The 22,221-nt window shown below is 44.8% G+C and overlaps 1 protein-coding gene across 1 annotated transcript; it reads right to left on the reverse strand.

Moving 5' to 3' along the window:
- Positions 1–1,124: 1,124 nt before the first annotated feature.
- apln (apelin) lies at positions 1,125–21,952 on the reverse strand. Its single transcript, XM_047020039.1, has 3 exons — positions 21,770–21,952; positions 9,049–9,221; positions 1,125–5,628 (listed from the first exon to the last, which is right to left on the reverse strand). Exons 1-2 carry the CDS (start codon positions 21,834–21,836, stop codon positions 9,055–9,057), a joined length of 234 nt encoding a protein of 77 aa, XP_046875995.1. The 5' UTR covers positions 21,837–21,952; the 3' UTR covers positions 1,125–5,628; positions 9,049–9,054.
- Positions 21,953–22,221: the final 269 nt, after the last annotated feature.

A 22,221-nucleotide genomic window follows, 5' to 3' on the forward strand; every position in this document is an offset into this window, starting at 1 on the left:
AGAATAACAGAAGTTAAAAGGTTGATTGAGCTTATTTACTGTATCACAGTGTAATGGCTGATTTCCTTTATGAGTCAATAGACCTTGACATTTTCCTTGGAACATTCCATGGATCTATTGGAAATATATTTTAAAGGTTACAAATAGAATCATAAAATACATGTAATTATGTTATAATATAAAATCAAAGCATGAGAATAACAGCAGTTAAAAGGTTGATTGAGCTTATTTACTGTATCACAGTGTAATGGCTGATTTCCTTTATGAGTCAATAGACCTTGACATTTTCCTTGGAACATTCCATGGATCTATTGGAAATATATTTTAAAGGTTACAAATAGAATCATAAAATACATGTAATTATGTTATAATATAAAATCAAAGGACATTATAAAAGCGTACAACTTTTGGTGGTGGTTGTTATAAGCCTGTTTTTAAACTTTGATGGTTTTAACAATGCACACTGAGAGCAGGTTTAAGCCTGAGGTAACAATTCAATAATGTGTAAAGTGTTCATGGGAAATAGAAATGTTTTGACTCAATATGTCAACAATAATTGCTTTAGCTAAATTCCTTGAAGATTATCTGGCAGCTGAGTGTCCATAATTCTTTGAATCGGGGAGCCAATGTAGCAATAAGTTGCATGATTGCTAAATGCTAATACCTCTAGACTTATCCATGATCTCCATACTCAGCAGTTATGCAGTAAATGTACAGTATGCTTAGTGAGCTCTTTAAGCCATGACAGCCTGTCACCAGTGCAGTGCCGTCTGATGGCCCATGGCCTGATTCCCCCTATCAGAGATGGACATTCTACAGTGGCTCAATTGCTATGCATGAAGCATTTAGCTTAAACCATTCTCACTGGCATTGATGATAGCCTGACTTTGGTATGAAGGCTATTTCCCGACTAAACAGTTTCAGGACTTGTAAATAGTGAACAACTTATTGGCAGGCTATTCATTGAATTTCAAATTTGCATTTAAATGTACTTTACTGTATAATATGATGAATTATAAAATGTACTTGGCAGATACAACTGGTTGTCAGTGTTTTTCAAAAATGGCAGTTCATGGCTAGAAAGTATCTTTTTTAACTGATACAAAATGGACACAACACAAATGTTTCTTAAAATAAGATTTTTTAATATTACTTGTTATCATAAAGATATATTTACACACTTTACAGAAATAGAAAATAAAAAACACAAAGCTACGCATGAAAGGAAAAAATAAAATAAGTACTCCAAGAGCTAAAGCTTATCTTTTATAAATTAGAAACCAAAAGTTCAAATATGTACACAGTATTTCAACCATTTCTGATACACTTGTTTTATTCATTTATTTATTTATTTATTTTTGCCCAGTTCAACATCAAAACAGAGACAGGGACTGTACATTTGGCCTGGTGAGTAATATGAACACACACCTTAAACAGGATTAAACAGGGTTCAGAAGTAATACATTGTATTTTTAACGTTATTTAACACTGTTGCAATGGCATGTAAGCCTACAGACTCTGGAGTTCTCCTCAGACTGATCTGAATGATTTTGATGTTGGACGTAGTGGACAAGTACTATAAGTGTGCCATTATAAATGGAGGAGGGCTGATCTATTCTGGGTATAGGGAGCCTCACTTGAGGCTGGGAGATAATGACAGATCATTCGCATTTCCCACAAGAGTTTAAATCTAGTTATCCTGGATTGGATTGCCCGGCCAGTGAAAATGTGTGAATGCACTGGATTGAATCTCAGTCACTTGATCCTGCAGATACCCTGAACATAATATGTGGTGAATTTAGATGTTCAAGATACAATGCAGTAAAACCATGGAATGTATTGCACGCTAACTCTTCTTTTACCTTGATGGCTAAGACAGAATGTTGGACTGATGTTATCAGGAAAGAAATTTGGGCTGCTAGAGAATTGAGAGTTGATAACAGAAATTTGGAAGATAACAAATCACAAAGTTTTCACTGACTGTCTACACTACAGCTAGAGGATGTCACCCATGGCTAAGCTATTGCTAGCTATCTGCTAGCTTGCTCGTTGCTAACCTCCTCTCTTTTCTCTGCACCAGTCACGTTCATTTCCATCCCTCTGCTCATCCCTCATTGTCACACACTCCCAGCCAAACACACATGTTGAAAAGTGAAAAATAGCTAAACACACACAAAAAAAATGTTTTCTGAACTAACATACCAGGGAAACATGCTAACAAGTGCATAGGAACATTACTCAGGCCTTGTGATGTCACAGAGAGATGAGGAATCGTGAGGGAACCATAATGAAAGGATGGGAATAGTTTCTCTTGTGTAAGCCTGGCTGGAAAAGACCATTAGGGGAAAGTGTTATGCTCTGCGAGCATAATGTATTGGTTTAGCATTTCAGTTTGAGCTTGGACACGCTTGTCGTTTTACACCACAAGCCCCATTAACCTGATGTTCAGGGCAAGACTGTGGGCAATGGGTTCTGAGGAGGATGACTGAAATCTTTCTCAGGTCCACGACATACGAAGTTGCAGACTAATTTTCTATCATTGTTACAATCGCAAAAGATACAACTTTCCACACTATAGGCTATTCAAAAAGTAAGCTTTGGACAACCAGCTAGACAAGAATCAAACAAAATAAATTGCAAAGGAAATACACTGGAAAACCATTTCATACCAAGATACTCTTGTTTTCACGGTTTATTTTCCAGCAGCATAATGGAATTGCAAAGTGCAGCCTTGCGTGCCCATACAGAAAAGTCTTGGAGCCATGCCAGGTTGATTGATGGGACTTGTGAATATTGGAGGCTTTGGATCGTGTCATATTTGGTTTTGCATGATCCGATAACCATCATCATGGTGCAGTAGCAGTGATGAGGGTGGTGTTTGGGGGACCAAGACTCAGATTGGTCCTATACATAAATATTGGTTTGCTCCACTCTCTGGAAGGGCAGCTTGGCTGGTGCAGATGGTGAGGATACATTCATGAAGAACAATGTGGAAACAGGCATTGCTCAGCTCCTTAAACAACTTCACTTCTCGGGCTGCAAAATTGTGATTTGGCCAATTATTTTGACCCTGCTTCAACTTCCCAATTGTTGTGGTTTATGTCTCTTGTCTAGTGGCTCTATCTTCCCTACCATGACCCCCAATAATACATGAGACACTCGAGCAAAGCTGTCTCATTCCCAAGGAGCATTAATGAAATCTACATCTCTGTCTCATTGGGCATTAAATAATAAGGGTGCAACTGAAATGATTACTCTTCGCAGTGCCCTAAGATTTAATACATTTTTTATCAAGGTTAGCTTGGGTGGATGAATGAGAACTATGATTTTAGATGGTCTCTTATTAATGAGAGGTTCTTCGTGCTCGGAGGCAGAGGTGCCTGAGAATACTTTTTTCCAGTGTTAGAGAGAGAAATGGTAAGGGAGGGGAGAGAAGTTATAACACTGGGATACTGCAACCAAACATGTTGGAAAACAAGCACAAGTTTCCTGGTATGGTCATTTTGTTTACACTGCTTGTGTTGAAGTGTTTGGTTACAGTCTGATAGTGAAAGTCAGTCATACTGTAGTTAAAACCAGATTTTTACTTATGAGAATGACTGAAAAACAGATTTGCCCATATGCCCCACACATTTCATAAACAACAGGATGGTAGGTAATGGCACTGTATGGTTCTCTCTGGGTCTCAGTTGTGACTTGTTACTTAGTTATCATAGACCATCAGGCGGTTGAGGTTGGAGAGGGGTGGGGTGTGGTTCAAATCTAAGCCAATTTGACAATAAGCTCAGACTGTGATTGGCTTCAGCCAGGCTTGGGGGAAACCCATGTGAAAAAGATTAGCCATCGGATTTAATGGCCCTAATGATCAAAGCCATGACCACCTGTGCTGTGGAAGCGCGAGCTGGAAAGGCAACTGTACCCAACGGAGGGAAATATAACCCTAATGACTTGGAAGGACTGAGTATGGATACATGGCTATAGTGGCGTATACATAGGCAGGGAGAGTAAAGATACAGTATACGAAAATATGCTCATATATAAATGTATGTTGTGTGTTTTATTTAAAATAAATGCGCAAAATAGAGACTGCTCTGATACAGGCTTCTATCACAGCACCCTGAGAAAAAAAGAATTGAAAATAGAACGAAGATATCTAAACAAAACAGTAATATATTCCAGTATGATGGAAAGGCATAGCATTCCGTCAATCAAAGATCTCAGTCAAAGGGTCAATCCAGCCTCATGCTAAACAGTCAGAAAACAGAGCACTATTGGTAGGCTGAACATGGTGGTTTATTTACTGAGCTGACAGATGACAGCTTGAAAGTGTTTTTGGTCTAATTTAACTGTCCTCCTTGCTACCACTGCCTTTAATGGGATTTTATTTCTCTTTTAGAAACGTATCATAATGCATATGTGTCAGTGTTTCGAGACTTCAAACAAGAGGTAATGTGTTTCTCATTTTTCCCTTCCTTTCGTTCTGTCGTTCCTGGCAGCATTGTGGAGTAGGTTATTATTTGGCACTTCATTAAAAGGCGAGCTAGTCTGTCTGTTGAAGCAGACCACCCCTGCCAGTTAACAGTCGTGTAGAACAGCTGCACATGGCAGCAGAGTGGTGAGGAGGCCAGAGAATATGAGTGGGACTGGGATCAGATGACTCTGATTACCAATCAGGACACTGTACTGTTGCATTAAACTTGAGCTCATCTTTAAACCCCTATTTAAATGGGTTCAAAACATGAAAAGAGCTTTGAACTGAATCTGTTTGGATGAAGGAATTGTTGAGTTGCTCAAAGCATTTTTGACAATGCATGTTGTTTAAAGTGGCAAAATGGAATCCTCACCTCAGCCCAATTTTGTTTACTTTACATGTGAATGCTGCTACAGAAATACAAAGCACCAACAACAATGGTAATGTAGCCAAAATGAATGTAATGGTTTCAATGTTTCTCTACTTTCTGAAAATAAATCCTTGGATCTACTTCCTCCTAGGCAAACAGGCTAAACTGGCTGCCATTGTATGATCTTGTATAAGTGTTGGATAACTGCAGTCATCAAATTTGGGAACTCTGCCTCTGCCCTTCCTCATAATCACCACCCTTTCAATAGTAAAGCCAGAAGTAGCTACACGGCAATGGAAATAATGGCTGTGGTTACCTTAGCATTTGAGAGAATGGAAATACCACACCATGAGAAGTGACTGGCGCTTTAAGACTAAGACTGTTCAGGACCGGCTGTCCCTCGGCCACACGTCATGCAAAGTGTGCGACACCCAGGGAGACAGCTATGACAGGGCTCTAGAAAGCAAACGATAGAGAAAACACTTGGGAGGAGACAGAGATAGAGAGTGAGGGAGTGAGAGCGATAGAGACGGAGAGATAGAATCTGGTAGCTCGGGCTCAATACCCCCCCATCCCCCCTTCCCTGCCCCCGATCCTTCTCAGAGCTGAGGGGGAGCGGCTTGTCCTGATTTTTTAGTGGACAGAAGAAGAGTTGCTTGAAGAACCAGCAGGTGCTATGGACATCACTCTTCAGGCTGGGCAGGCGTAGGCCCCTGGTTGCAAGGCCCCCCAAGGCAAAGGAAGAGCATAGGAAACAGAACCTGGGGGAGGGCGCTCGAAGCAGTGCCTGAAAACAAAGAGGAGAAAAACCGCCGTGAGCACTCTTTGCTTTTCACAAACATTACATGAGTCATGCAGACACTTCGTTTTCCCTTTATAACAGGAAACCCCTGAGGGACTGGACCTGCAGAAGTTTCTTATCCTGCCGTTGAATAATGCAATATTGAATTGAAAAAAAGTGATGGAACATTATCGTTTTCAGACCCATATATCGAGCTGATTTAAATGCATAGATAAAAGTGTACTGTCTCAGGGAGAAAGAAAACAATGACATGTCTCAGGCATAAGTTATACAGCCTACTGTCCACATGGCACTGGATGAGTTCCTCATAGGGGTCAGTCTTTTATCTTCCAGTAACTTTTATCTTCTCGGTTTTATGATAACTCAGGGAGATGCTAGATGGCTAGCGCTTACACAGTCAGCTTTGTTGCACACTAGCATGGTCCTTTGACTGATTACAGAGAGCTCTTGTTTCTAGATGGCATATTTCTGTGGTTGTGTAATGCCAGTGCACCAAACCATATTTAAGTGACCTCTCACTTGTAATTTTTGTTTGTGTCTACATATTGTTTATTTTCTCTTTGGAACTGCATAATGTGAGCATTGAAGCTCATTCAGGCAAGGCCCTCTGATTGCATAACAGAGAGAATGCCTGGGGTGAAATTTCTTTCTGCACATTGTTTAGATGAAATCTGTGTCTCACTTCATCTATATCTCAATTACCAAGGCTTTGAACCTTATGTCCTGTAGTCTGTTTGTGTCATTGCTGTGGCGGGGACTTGAACATACTGATAGTTCACCATCTCTCAGCACCTCTTCAGCTCCTGGACTTCTTTCTGTCTCAAGGGGATGACCGCAGGTTCCTGCGTTTCTTCCAGTGTTCCCTCACATCTGGATTATGTCATGCATTAAAGCCCCGCTCATCTCTCACATTTGTCTCAGGCGTCAATATACAATGTATGAGCTAACTTTCACACCGAAATGGAGTGGTGGGGGTTGGGGAGGAAAGGATCTGAAAAACTTAACTGTCAATCCTTACCCATACACAGAGGTACACTAATTAGGAAGAGACCTATTATGACTTATCCACATGTATCTGGAATGAGGAAAGAAGTCACTCTTTTTTGTTCTGATCTCAGATCTCTCCTCTTGGGTGTATCCCACATGCTTTCCTTCCAAGGAGCAGAAGAAGAAAGCAGGAGACAGGAACAAAGACCGAACCTTTAAAGCTGATATGGTCTCAATGTTTCCCATAGGAGGGCTCCCTGCTGATTCTCAGCCCTGTGAAGAGTTCATTCCTCTTGTCAGGCACTCAGATGCACTCATTGCATTAATGCACTCAGCTGGTAAAAGTGGACTGGGGATGCTGGGGAGGCTGGGGAGGCTAGGGAGGCTGAGGAGGCTGGGGAGGCTGAGGAGGCTGGGATGGCTCTGGGGTTTTCCCATCCTGGAGACGGAGCACCAGCAAAGATTAAATGTATCTGACTCTCAAACAAATTCACACTTTAGTTATGTGTGTGAATTTTATTATGCAACATAGAGTCTCTAACGTGACTGAACCTTTGATTAAAATTTAGTGTATCTATAAAGAGTGTAATTATGTTCTCAATTAAGGACAGTTGATCATCTTCCTTTCGTGTCTCCTAATCTATATTTCAACCAACATAGACCAGTAGCTTGATTGGCATTCTGGTCAGGTTCAGCTGGCACTTTGGTTGGAGTAGAAAAAAAGAGATTCACTGAATGAGGTGAACTATGAACCTGAGTAAGGCATGAGAGGAGCTGTAGACGGGCTAAACAAAAAGAGAAATCTTCGTCTTGTTGTGATTGAAGTGGTGTTTGTGGAGACAGCATTGTGAGTCAGTGAGCCATTCCCTTTTATAGAGCTTCACAACTTCCTGAAGCTCCCCTCATTGTGTGGTCACCATTCTGATGTTGAAAACAAGCATTGATCGCTCGACGCACAGAGAGAATGCTCTCATTTTAATGGCCGTGCAGAGCTTTGAGCTTCTGAAGTGCCATGTTTTTCCTAAAACACAGAATCCCGTTGCTTGAGCCTCTCTCTTTGTTTTCCTACCGTTGCGCCACTGCCTCTGAAGTTTCCGTTGGGCAAGAGATGGGAGACAAAATAATTCTCAACACTAACCAAAAAATGCATCGGAACTATAACACTCCATAATTCGCCACAGATTGCAAAACCTATAAATTAGGGACTTCTCAGACTGGAGCATCTCACCTTCTGTGCCATTAATTTGCTTTCCTTTAAATCAGATTAACCATGCCTTGAGAGAATGACATGTCTGTCACTCCCAACATAGCCCCCTCTGGTATGAGGTTAATTTATGGTGGGCCTTTGCAGGCTGGCGCTGTGTGGTTGGCACCTCCTGCAGGGTATTGTGCCCTACGAAGCTCCCAAGCTCCCCTGGCTCACACGGGGTCTGGGAGAGATGTAGAAATGGGCCGATCTCTTCTCTGCTCATGGATAGGCTGAACTGAGGTCCTCTATTTAACGGTTGTTCAAAAGGTCAGCAAGTGCAAATACAGAGAGGCTTCATGCTAGCAGCTCTGAATATGTTTTAGTCAAGAGTTGATATTTCCTCACTTTCTACATTAGTAGTGATGCTACTGGTTGTATCACAGGCCATTCAGTGAAACCTGCTCTGAGTTACAGTAATTGCATGACACAGGATTTGTTTTTGTTGGAGTGTCAAAATGTTCATACCGATAGAACTCAGAATAGGTGAAAACATCAATACTTTCCTTGGTTTATGGATGAAAGAACTTTCAGGCAAGGCTTATTTGTCTTAACAGAAAGTCAAATAATTCTTGTGAAAGATTCGCCATGGAGGTACTGCTGAGAAACTTAATTCCAGCAAGTATTATCTTTGGTAAAGGATTTTAATTGACTTGATCAGATTGTAGGTGGATACTCACAGATCTTGAGTTGACACACAGGTAATATTTCTAAGAATAAACTTCTCTTCTCAAAAGACAGCATATTTGGTTTCATCACATAAACACGACTGGAGCACTGTTGAGACATTAAAATGGCTGGGCTACAGTCCAGTAATCTGCTTCTTACATAGTAATTCTCAGTGCCAACAATAGCCTTCCTGTGTTGTGGTTGAGTTAAGAGTGGGGCTGCGACGTCCATTAACAGATTTCCCATCTTCTTGTAACAGTTTCACTTTTCCATTTACTGTCTAAACGCAATGAGGGACCCTGCCAGGAGAAGAGTCAGCCTGGCGGACTTCAGGACCTTACTGTACACTAGCCGCTTGGAAATCCCTTCCATTTGGCTACAGCAGGTTCGTATGAATTCTGGCTCCTTCTCTCTTTCTGACTATAATAGACTGCCATTGGTGGGAAGGCTGTGTCAACCAAAATGATGCAAATCACACAGTGTGACAGTAGCATTGGTCTCACCTTGCTTTAGAATGGCATGGGCCCCTTGTGGGAGAGACGGGGCCGTGGGCGTCTCCTCTTCCAGCCGGCTGGTCTGTGGGTCTGACCGCCCCTGACGGGATTCTGCTGGACCACCTTCCTCACGGTGGCCGCCTCCTCCAGCGCTCTGCCATGCTCCGTGGAGGTCATGGGACCTGCAGGAGAAACACAGGAGGCGGCTGTTACGCACACGCCAAACGTCCACCTCTGAAGACCCATAATTCGTCTCGTTTTTTGGGGTTGGTGGGCTGGTTCAGCTGCTTGAGTGTGTGGAGAGTGTGTATTGAGATTCAAACATCACATAGAAATGGTGGATGAGGTAGTCAAATGTGTATAGACAAGAGCATGTGTGTGTGGGCTTCTTTCAGCCCACCCAGCGTCAGAGTTCATCAAGTCAACGTAGTGGAACCAAACCAGGCCATATGGAGCTCAGTGAGAAACTCAAACCCTGGTGTCTCATGTCCCCTGTCACTCTGCTTAAGATTACACATGTCTCGCACACCAGCCTCTCTGGAGGTGCATCTCACACCACCCCTAGGTCTGACCCAAGATAAGACAGGCTGAATGGTAGCGTGAGTGTGTGTGCGTGCTTTGTGTGTGTGTGTGTGTGTGCGTGAGTGACTGATTCCAGATGTTTCTGGTCATCTCTCAATAAGTTTGGTCTGATCCTATAAGCCACTCTCTCCCAAATGCTTCCAAATAGTTTGATCCACGTCAGTGTCTCGGTAACCTTTCAACCCGCCATACATCCTCAAGGGAAGACTTTTTGGGTGGTTTCCGTGCAGTATCTGGATATGTTATTTGATATTTAACACGGTTGATCTTTCACACCACAGATTTACTTCTTAAGTCCAATGAAATTTAAATGTAAGCTTTAGTTAGACACTTTATATGGTTCTGTCAGAAAGATTGAAAGTCTCAGAGTGGAAACTTCCAGCCAGACTAAATCTACTGCAGTCAAATGTTTTCATATCCTTATGTTCCATTATTTTGCTAGGTTACTAGATGAATTAATCAAGTAAGGTACTAATCTCCTTGAGTTAGCCTAGCTATTCATTAATCAGTCGATTGTAGATCAATGGAGTAGGCTATTTAAGATTATTGTCCCTATAAAGTCCCTTTAGAAGTCAATCAAACACAGATTGATTCAAACTGTATGTCCTACAATAGGGATCTTATACAAAACATTGTGCCACTCAGAGACACAGTATTCTCCTCAAAAGTAAAAAAGAATTCCCTATAGTCATTGTCTGTCACATACCTGTGTGACATCACTAACAGGGGGCCATGACATTCCAGACTCCTCCCACGAGAGAGACTGGCACCATTTTTAGAATTCTCCAGAGAGCAACCATTCTTGGTTTTATGATGCTCTCCTACCATCCTCCTAAAGATAACTCCACACTCTCCCACAGAGGTGGGAGAAAGGGAGCTGGGTTACTTAAGACTGCATTGGAGCAGCTGTCTAAACCATGATGATGCCAGGCTCCAGTGATTCTCTTAATTGACCAGCTTTGTGTAAAGTGTCTAGAGCCATCTCTGCTTCCTGGCTCGTCTCCTGTGGCCACATCCTGCATTCAGCATACACAAACAGACCAGGAGACAAGGAGGCTAACATGACGCTAACATGGCCTATCAATAGGTGGGGATTTCAGACCAAGGTTCAACACATACTTCTCTAATGCATTCTACATGTTATATCCTCTCCATCTGATATGGTGAACTAGTTTAAAAGGAGGACAGCTTTCTGCAGCTTTCAGCAGAATTTACAATGGGCATGCCATCACAGTAAAAGCAAGCCTGTCTGCATACATACAGCACTAAATAAGATCTATAAAACTCATCAAGCTTCTACACACAGTGTCTAAGTACTTCCACTGACAAGGTTGGGAGGGAGAGGGAGAACTAACGGTTGCCCAGCTGCCAACCACTATTGCTCTAGAATCTGCAACTTTTCGGTTTTCATGCATTTTCAATTCATAGCCCCTTAAAAACCAAACGTCTCGAGTTGTCCTAGCTAATATTCTTCGAGATGAAAATAAGATATTTGCGGCCGAACAGTGGGCTAATTCATTTGTGCCAGTGAAAGACAGCATTTAAAACAGATTTAAAACCCATCTTTTCCCTGGGTACTCTAATCCACAAATTATCCTCATGTTATTGTACCAGATACAGAATGAATGAGGGACGTTTACACATTCTGACAGCGTTCAGCTAATTTTCTTTCTAATCTGAGGGATTTAATGTGTAGAAAATTGCCATATGGAAGCTGCTTCAGGGTCTGACAGGAGCTCTCACCCAGGGCCCCATCTAGGATTGCCCCCTGAAACACCCTCTCCAATGGAACTGAGGAACCACAGCATGGAGGCCCAAGTCTGGACCATGCCAGACCTGACAGTACGACCATTAACCAGCCCTCTCCAACCCCCCACCGTGACTTATGTGAGTGGCAGGCTGTTTTAACAGGCTCTGCACAGTACAAACTAGAAACCCCCCAAAAGCAAGCTCACACAGGCTCACAGACACACATACACGCTGACACATGTACTGACACACACACACATACAGACTCTCACGAGGCAAGCCAAGCCATACAGTAATTACACCTGGGCCGGCTGCACTGAACACAACTCATCCCCTGCTTTCCTCTGGACGGCCCTGTCTGTCATAACCCTGGACTGTAATGAGACAATTTAGATGTTTCCTGCCCTGGCAAGCTGTCAGCCACTGCTTGGAGCCGAGCTTTGAGGGGAGCACATCTCCTGACAAATCTCGGCCCCAGTCGTCGCTCCACAGGAAAGAAAAGTTTAATGAAAGCTGCTAAAAATACACCCAGTCCCAGTGATAAGACTGACAGTTATGGATTAACTCCTACTGCCAGGGGGAAAAACATTGCGCTGGGCAAGACATGATATAGCAACTTTCCACAGTAGCCATATCCACAGCCATGATGGCCTGAACGAGGCAGCAGCCATTACAAATGAATAAGACATTGATTGAGTGCTCAGTATTGTTATCATTAGTTAATGCAAATTTTATCTGCAAAAATACAAATCATTGTATTGCTGTGGAATTGGAACTCTGGAAGTCTGTACTGCATTCCATCTGATCCTCCCTTCATGGGATTCCCATAGACAAGATAAGCTGGTGAGGAAACAATATGGTCGTACGATAGTTCTCACGATAGCACGTCCTTATCTTGAGGTCTGACCTCAAAGCCCAGGCTTTGCCCTCATCCCAGCAATCCCAATGTTTTTTTTTCCCTCCCCATTGGTAATTCCCTAATTAAACTTTAATAAAGAGGGAATTTCTGGAATGCATGGTTATTGCCACCACTACTGATGCCTTTCCAGGCTGGAGAGAGGAGCAGGGGAGGGAAAGAGAGAGGAGAGAACAGGCAGTGTCACAGACTGGCCAGTTTCCAGACGAATGATGAATAGCTGGTCAGCAGATATCTAATTCTCTGTTCTCGCCTCCACACCCTCCTGAGGTGCTATCCATTATGTTGCCTTTTTCGTCTCAACCTCCTTGCTCTCTCTCTCTCTCTCTCTCTCTCTCTCTCTCTCTCTCTCTCTCTCTCTCTCTCTCTCTCTCTCTCTCTGTATCTGTATTTTTTTCTCCCTGTCATTCCATCTCATCCTAGCCCAGTACTTTGGACAGCCTTTCCTTGTCAATTCCCCCCTTCACTGATCACCCTGGGTGAGTTTTACATCTCAGAGCACTTGTCTGTCATGAGAGAAGAGAAATGGATACCCGCTGGTGTGTTGCCAGGTTCATCGATTTCCAACCCCCCTACCCCCACACTCTTCCCCCATTGGATATTCTGAGCCCCTGTAAGTCCAGGATATGGCACGATGATGGGGGGAAGCACAGTGGGCATGATGGATGCAAAAAAATAAAAAATTGGTTTGTTTCTGCAGAACCAATAATGCCACAATCGAGCTCTAGCCTTCGGGAATGGGAGATTCAATCTCTGGCTGGCAGTGATAAACAAGCAATAGGTGAGAGGTCTGCTCTATCTGTTAACAGATTAAAGCTGCATGAACGTGCTTGATCATGCATAGCTGGAGAAATTGAAATATTGCTTTGTTTAATTTTCAGTGTGTAACAATGAATTGATAGACCGTTGTGTCAAATCTTATCTGTTTGTTTACTGACACAGTCGTGGTCATTGTCGCGCTACACTGATTATCAATCAATTGTGTCCCTTCATATTGATCGACTTTCATGGACGGTAGGGCATTCTATTCTCCATCTCCCGTGCTTTCTGCTCCTATAATCTGTCTCTCCTCACTACTCTCCCAACAGCATGTCCAAGCACGGAGCAGGGAGTGATGCAGTCAAAGAGGCTTCTGATGCATGAACAAACATCAGTGGAACTGAAAGCACTGGCCTAGAACTGACGGGTGACAGGAGAGGACAGGAGGCCCAGAGTGCCACAGGGTTGCACCGCCCATTCTGGGGACATCATGACGCTCCTAATTGATCTTGGCACAAGCTAAGTGCCTCCTGTCACAGATGATGGGGCATCATAATGAGCTTCATCTATTCACAGATTAATTATCCGTTAAAAACTTGTATCGCCAGAGGCCTGTATTCAGTACACATTAAAGCACATGATGTTCCCTTTCTACATTAGACCAACATGGACATGCAGGTAAAGGGATGATGCATTCACGTTCGGACTTCATGGAATGAGGAAGTAGGCATATTCAGTCAATGTAGCACAAGCTATGTAATGTACTGAAGTAATTATATACTCTGGATCTAATTGTCCATAGGGCTATAATGGTTAGTTGTGATATATTGTGAGGGATTTCCAGGAAAATATGTACAAAACAAAGCATGGATAATTCACATTTGAACCAACCTTTTGAATATCTCCTTTTTACTCAGTACATGTTGTGACTCGTTGTTCATAAGCCTATATAATCCTTACGGGGAACACTGCACAGTGTTTCTGTGCGAATAAATACCCTACTGTGTGTAGCCATGGTTGTTATCCTGACATTGGAAGTGCTCCATCACCTGATTTGTATCCTCCATTCACTAAACTGAGCGGACTAGCATTAGCACGGTATCTTTAGCAGGCTGCTCCAGCTACACAGACACGCTAACCCAAAAACCCAGACACACACTTTCGTCAGGCCCGGAGACGTCTCTCTCTCCAGGAGCCCATAAGGGGATCAGGAGCATTTAGGCAGAAAGGAGACGTGTTAATCGTGCCAACGCATTCTCCTAGCTTAGCCTAGTGTAAGCCTCTGATGCTTCCACATAGCATAATGTCGCAGGCGGTGGATTTGCTAGCCGTCTGTTAGCCTTCTTGCACGTCCACTTGCTACAACTTCAGAGAGGGAATGCAGCACAGGAAAGCAACACTTCTCCCTCCCTTTTTACAGCACTCACAATCGACAGGCTCTATTCTCCATGCCTTTTGAAGCTGTTGAGTGTGTGTGTGTGTGTGTGCGTGCTGCTTATCGCATGCCTACCAGTAAATAAGGGCCTTGGCAGAAACTGGTACCAATCTCTAGCCGATTTTCAGACCACGTTACCATGGCAGCCACTGTGAAAGGCGCTCAGTTAGGAGCAAAGAATGACATTGTCAGTTGGAATGGATCAGGTTTCCAGTGTACAAATTTCAGCACACGAGCCATGAATCCTTGATTAGGCTGACTTACGGCTGCTGTATTTTAACCCTTCCCCTTGTGGAAGGACTCGAGAAAGGAGATCTCCTTTTTCTTTCCTTTTCCAGCATTTCCTTATGGAGGAAAAGCTGGGCCACAGTGTTTCTCTGGGATGTTTGTTTGGGTGGTGAATGCTGTCTCCCTGCTGCCCCGCACTGTTTTATATGCAGCATTGTTATGCAGTGATAGAACCGAGCTTCTGGCTGAAGCAAAGGCCGTCTTTGTTTCGTTCAACTCCATAGAGGAAACGAAAGTGCATGAAAAGTTCTGCCCGTTGCCCAGGCTCTTAACTTTAACCCCTTTGTAAGCCCGCAAAAATACCCCCCTCTCCGTTCTGGTTAAGGGCTCGGAAACAAATTAAAAGCTAATTGTGTAGCCCTCTACACTCTCTGTTCCTGCAGATGTCCTTTTGAGTCCCTTTACCCCCTATGTAGACAGCAAAGTCCCAAACCCTCAGTGAACTACACATGCTCCCAAATGAGTGAGTGTGTAGTGATGAGGTGCGAGGCAGGCTGTTCTGGTATGATCAGAGCACTGTGCCTTCAAAGGCCCTGCAGTGGTGGTGGCGGCAGCTCTGGGCCAAACTAATGAAGCCACAGGGTCCGCCCTCCGAACACCCCCCCTCCCCCAACAGCACTGCATCCTCTCATCCCCCCTCCCTCTCTGGTTCTGGGGGTGAATACTTGGCTAGAGGTTACCATAGGTTGGGCCCTGCTAAACATAGGGAAATCAAAGAGCTGATCACGCAAAGCATCTTAAGTGAGACTTCTCCCGAATTGGCTTCCAGGGTAATGGCACGCTGTCTCAAAGAGGATTTAACCCTGAGGGGGGTGGAGGTAAGCAGGTAAGAGAGGACATGCCCTGCTGGCCTCACAAACCTGGACGTTCCAGTCAGCAGGGTAGGCAGGAAGGTAAGAGCCACCATCCGTAGCTCTAATCTCCAGGGACAGTATGCCAAGGGCAAAGGATCCTCCAACAGACCGTTTCCATGGGCACGCTAATCAGATGTGAAGCATAGCCCCTCCCTCTCCTGTGTCATCACTGTTCCCCTGCTGTGAACCTACATGCCTTCTCTCCCATTGGAGGGGAAGTCTGTGTGTGTGTGTTTGTGTGTGTTTGTGTGTGTGTGACGCCACTGAGCAAGGTTTACTGCAGCTCTCAAGTCTATGGGGAGCATCACATCCCCCATAGGATGAGCTTACAGGAAAATAGCATCTCCATTGCATCAGGCTGTGCAATCTCTCAGCCAACGGGAGCTATATGACAAACAGCTATTCCAAGGAAGGTCTGGCAAGACAAATACACATGGGTTACCTGAATCTGTTCCAGTACTGTTTCTCCAACATTAACATTCACTTTTCAGCAACTGTGTGATTTATTTATGTGAGGATTACATTTACAACATACAGCATATTAAAATTGCCCCTGGAGGTAATGTTGAAAGAATACCTCCAACAATCTTTCCAAACATATAAAGCTAAACTATAAAATTCAGGAGACATTTTATTGATACCTGAACTACCATAGGTCAACCAACTTGAGTTTTTATGGCTGAAATCCATGACATTTTTATCAACTGCTTAACATATCCTGCATCTCGTATCCAGGTACATGTACATGTTTAGAAATGCCATGTATTGTTGTTGTCTTCCACTTAAACAAACAGCTGTTCAGCGTCAGGATCTGGAGGGGAGTGAGGGAGCTTCTCCACAAGGAGGGAAGCGTGCATGAACACAGTGGGAGGCCCTGCCCTACACCCAAAAATAGCAAGCAGGAAATCCTATTCTCCACTATAAGGTGAAATCAGACGCTGTCTTTTTATCGACCCACGTTTGAACACTCGCTGGCGTGCATGAAATAGTCTCAGGGTAAAATATCATTGGTAATCAAAGAGGGAGAGAGGACAACTTCCTCACACATGAATAATTTATAGTTTCATAAATGAATGATTCCCGTGTAGCGAATAAAGGGACCCACCAGGGCACAGGAAGGAAGTGGATCTAATGGTTTTCATTTTCATGCGTTTCATTTCAATCGGGTGAATAAACTAGCATAAGGTGCACCTTGCCTGTCTGTCTTTTAGAGAATAAAAGGTGTGGGCCAGACTAGGATTTCCTGTGGCCTGAGGCATTGCATTTAGGATGATCCCTGTGGGGATGCTAGTAAATGTTCCCAAACTCTACTAAGTCCCTCCGAACAATCCATAGCTCCTGATGCAATCTCCAGAACTTACCTCTAGTTCAGTTTATAACAGTATATAATACAGGCCAGCTGTTTAGAGCTTTGGACTGGTAAAATGAAATATGAAGAATCGTTAATGGTGTCTAAATAGCCTTATTATTACAGAGACCGTCGCACCTTTGATCCTATACTGTCAAGTCGACTCTGTTCCCTAAGTGATGTCCAGCTGCTTCTCTGCATAAGTTTTACATAGAATTATGAATAGCTGCACATGAAACAAAAAAAAATAATTCACAGGGAAACCATATCTGTGACTACTTCAGTTCTAGAGTAATATTTTGCCATTCCATGTTCTCGCAAATTGAGCGTGAAAGTAATTAAAGCCCATTCATTCCACAACTCCAGATATTTATTCTGCGGTTTGGTGTGCTGTTAATAAAAATGTCCTGCTGTGGTCCTATCAGATGAGACACCATTATAAATCTAACACTTAATGTTTAAACATAGAGCCATAAATCACGTTAATATTGGGCCCCAATGGAAAATAGTGTGGCGTTTGAAAATATCTGGCTTTAATTAAGTTGTCGGGAGACAGACTCACTGGAGCTCTGCTGGCCTGGGGATAGGGCCTGGTGGTCAGGGGAGGCCTGGTTATCATGATGGCTGTTCGCACCCCTGAGGCCCCAGGCAGCGGGCTCACCACTCTAAGGGGAGGGTCACACAGCCAGGACCCAGCAACAGGCCCCAGAACCATGGCTTCCAAGACACCTCTCTTTCAATTCAAATGTGAGACACTTTTATATCTCCCCCACTTGTCCACCTGCAAAATGGGAGAAGTCAGACGAGACCACCAGCTGTGAATGTCAGGACTGGTGTGCTCCCTCTACCCTGGAAGCCCACACGGCTTTCTCTTCCTCTGCCCTGGCTCTTCTTTCATCCCTCTGTTTTCTCCTCTCCATGTGCTCTCTACCACGTTTCTAAGTGAGTGGATTTATTCATTCAAAGGAGTTCTGAATTACATTACACCGGCCAAGCAGTCACACATGCCAAAACATTCACCAGCTGAATCCTCCAGGGAGTGTTAGCCCGAAGGTTAGTCTCATATCCTTACCAAATGACTTATGATTTCCTTCAAATCTCCTCCCTTCCCCTACCCTTCTTGAGTGAGGATTATTTTTAGGAAGCCCAATGTGAGGGGGAGTAATGTGGATGTATGAGGTGGCTTATCCCAAAAAGCCCACTGTCCAAACTCCCCCTTGAGACTATTATGGGTCACATATTTTACAGTAAATCAGGTCTAATGGGATCTTTACATGTGCTGGGATAACCTGGACAACATTTTTACAATGAATGGGAGTGCCACAATTGGCCACAGTTATGCCCTCCGGAAAGTCATCATGCTGTACGAGATGTTTAGCTAAAACCAGGTACTGGATAGCCACAACCCACGTTGTCAAATGCTGTAGACGCAGATGCTGATTTCCGTGTGTACTAAAGTGCGCATGTGTGTTTGTTTGTGTATGTGTGTGTGTGGGAGTCTGTGTGTGTGTCCTGTCTGCTGCAGACAAGCCACCCTCATCTTAGGCTTCAGCAGCCTGTTGGCTTTGATTCTTTGCAAGTGCTGCGTAGAAAAGATAACCAGGTTGTTCACAAAGTACATCTGATCCACTGACCTGTGTGTGTGCGTGTGTGTGCATGTGTGTGTGCGTGTGTGTGTGTGAGGGTGTGTGTGTGTGTGTGTGTAAATAAGGGTAAGCCCCCACCCAGTAAGCCCCTGCGCCTCAAAGAGCGTCTGTATGATTCTTCATAATCCTGTAATAACTTTTCCCCCCATGGCCCCCCTCTAAAGAAGCAGTTTGCCCACTGTTATTATGTTATTGCAGGACATCTGGAAAAGTTTGGATGTTTCTCTTTTCTCCGAGGCCTCTATAATCACGACGGCCTACACAATCATCTTGTGTACATTATCTGGGTCAGTGTGTAGGAGCTGAGATGATCATTCAAGACTTCCTGGCCACTGTTACTTTAGGTCCATTGGTGTTGTTTAACCAAATATCCCATTCCTTTTTAAAGAAACATTGAGTGTGTGTAGGTACCTATAGGACGTGTTGTATTTATTTAGCCGGCCTCTCAGTGGCGCTGCCTAATTTTGACCCTTGGAGCCAAACAGCTGAAAGGAACTAGGTACTGTGTGTGGGTGCCTCATCCCTCTGCCAGCAGCACATCAAAGTTTCATCCAGAATAACAGCAGTGCTGACAGCTTTGGTGAAATGCCCCCACCTCCTCCCCCTCTTCTCTATGGAAACCATTTCTTTCACAGATAATGTCAGGGATCCAAAAACCCTCATGCCCTCCAACACACACACAAACCTCACCTGTTCAGTTGAGCTCCAGTAGAGTCAGAGTCAACTGGGCAATTAAAATTGCACACCTCAGGGGCTTTCTATGTGTGTGCTCGCGTGTGTGTATCAGACGGCTTGTTTTCCTCCCCAGTGCTCAGGGAGTTAGCCCATGTTTTCAGCCTGTGAGGGATGGGTCTTTGATATGTTTGAAGGGCTGACAGGCTTGAGAGGCCAGCCTGTTTCCACAATAAGGATTGTTTACATACCAGCCCTGAGAGTTATGGGAGAAGGAAGTGCGATCGTCCTCCGAATGAATTATGAATACCACGTCTGGGGCAGTGGGCACTCTCGGCAGAGTGCTCTCTGGAAATGGGTTGTAGTGTGCTGTTCAGGGATGCTGATATGTCATCCACAAGGCCACAGTCAGTTTGGGAGTTGATAATGAGTGGGAAGGTGGATGGAGGTTGATAGTTAGTCACTGTTGCCTGTTGCACTTCTGACTGCCACACGCATGCTCGCACGCGCTCAGTCCCCACCCTTTCTCTGCCTGAATGGAGCCTATGCTTGAGCCTTCAGGAAATACATTCAGCAGCTACACCCTCACTCGCGCACACACACGCGCCAGAAAGAGATAGCCTAGCAAACTCCCGGTGAACTGGAAAAGCGTTTGTCTGAAGATGAAAGGCTTCACACCCTCTGCCTACACACAGAGCCTCTTCCAACACCTTCCCGCGACAGCGCATGCTGTACAGCAGAGGCTTGGGCTGCACGGACAGACTCCAGCCTCCGCCGTAGCATCCCTCCCCACACCCACCGACGCTGCAATACCACAGCATCCTCTCCTTCCCCTTCCTTTTCTCCCCCTGCCTCTCTCTCTGACGCTCCCTCTGCCTCTGCCTCTCCCTCTGACGCTCCCTCTGCCTCTCCCTCTGACGCTCCCTCTGCCTCTCCCTCTGCCTCTGCTTCTTCCTCTCCCTCTTCCTCTGCCTCTCCCTGTCATCGGAGCTGGATTACTACGCTGGCAGACAGGGAACGGGCCGGCACATGAACAGCATGACCTGAGAGACGTGAGGAAGAACAAGCCTGGAGGCACAAGCCTGGAGGCACAAGCCTCCTGTTCCTCCGTCATCGGAGCACACGCGCAGCACGGGGCTCTCAGGCGCGGGGCGTTCTCAGCCACACGCAGGGCGTGAAAAAAAGAGAAAAAACACACTGACCGTAATGCAGGGTAATTGCTTCCCATTTACGCGTGTGCCGAAAGCCTGAGACTAAAATAGCATGTCACCGTAATGAATGTGCTGGGAAGCATGGGTACTGAGAGAGCTGCACCTCGCACTTTGATATACGCAAAGTGGACAGCACCTTATACACACACACAGGTAGGCACCCAGGCATATATCTACTCTGCACAGGGAAACATACAGTCCACAGCAAAGCACAGACATGCAGATACAGCTTTGCAGACAAACACACTGCGAAAGAGACACAATGGACAGCGCCTTCCACCTTCCACACACATGCCTGCCAGCAGTGGTTCATAGGTAGGTGTCAGTCCTCAGAGAATGAGCAGCAGACATTTACACAAGCCCCGACTGTTGTTTTCTTACACTACACTGTCACTTGAACCACATCTGTGGCTTGGCCACCTAACTGACCCCTACCGTCACATACTCTTCTTACCCAACCAGGCGTGTGCCTTGTTCTCTGTAGAAATTGTTACTCGTCAAACAATTTGTAGCCGAGACACATATTCTTTTCATACTGGAATCCAACACAATGGCACCAGAGCTGCAGTGGCACTTTACGGAAATGTACTGTGACAAATGAGCTCCTCAGGAGACCCTCTCTGGTGGAGCCATACATCTGGGATGTATGTCCTCCCCGTGGAGACACACTGAACACAGTCACGGCCATCACCGAGACGACCCAGATGGAAGGATTACCATTAGAACAAGCACGCATTAGCAAGCATCATATGTGACCCTATAACGTCTATAGACTGTGATTCAGCCAGGTAGCTTGTACAACATGCACCTTATCCTTGAATACAGTGTACCACACCACCTTACAGTACATGTGCAGTGCACATCTTTCATAACAGCCACAACAGCCATCCATATATCCAGCCTCTCACTGAGGCATGGCACTCTGCATAGACAGCAATAGCCATCAATAAAAGCCTCTAAATATTTCACATCACAAGTCACAGTGTCTGCATATCCTCAAACAGAATCCAGCACAAGACAAACCCATGGCACCTTTAACTTCCATATCAACCCCCCTAGCCACAATAACAGAAGGAAGCACTGCAGTGCAGTACTGTACAAAACCAGGTGCTGATATTGCTTGTCTTTTAGAGCCAACAGAATGCTAACCATGCTGGGTAACTGATCAACTACAGCTGCCTGGCCGAGCCCAAGACTAAAACATAGACAGAAAATACAAGCAGAATACAGAGGCCACAGGCAACAGCCTGGGAGCCTGTGTAACACTTACCAGCACTGGCAGAACACAGCAGACACACCAACAGCACAATCACCAGCGTCAGGATCTTCACATTCATTTCTGCACTCCCCTCTGGCTCTCCGTTAGTCGCTCACTGATATACTGTAGTGGTGTGTGTGTGTGTGTGTGTGTGGATTGGAGAAAGGGAGAGGGAGGGAGAGAGACAGAGAGAGCAGTTGAGCGAGCGAGGGAAGGAGAGAGGGAGAGAGAGAGAGACTGTGTGTGTGCCTCTGTGTGCACGGTGGTAAGTGTGTGTGTGTGTGTGGCTCCTTGCCAGTGTGTGTGTGTGTGTGTTTGTCTGTTTGTGCGTGCGTGAGTCTAAATGCGTATTTGTATATCAGTGTGTGACAGCGCCACTCCAGGACTGAAGGCACGTCTTTATCGGAGCTGAGCGGCGGAGGTGTGCGTTGTTTCTCCTCTCTCTGAGCAGGCAGGCAGGCAGG

The sequence above is a fragment of the Hypomesus transpacificus genome, chromosome 1 (genome assembly GCF_021917145.1).
Source record: "Hypomesus transpacificus isolate Combined female chromosome 1, fHypTra1, whole genome shotgun sequence".
In the NCBI taxonomy this organism is placed as follows: Eukaryota; Metazoa; Chordata; class Actinopteri; order Osmeriformes; family Osmeridae; genus Hypomesus; species Hypomesus transpacificus.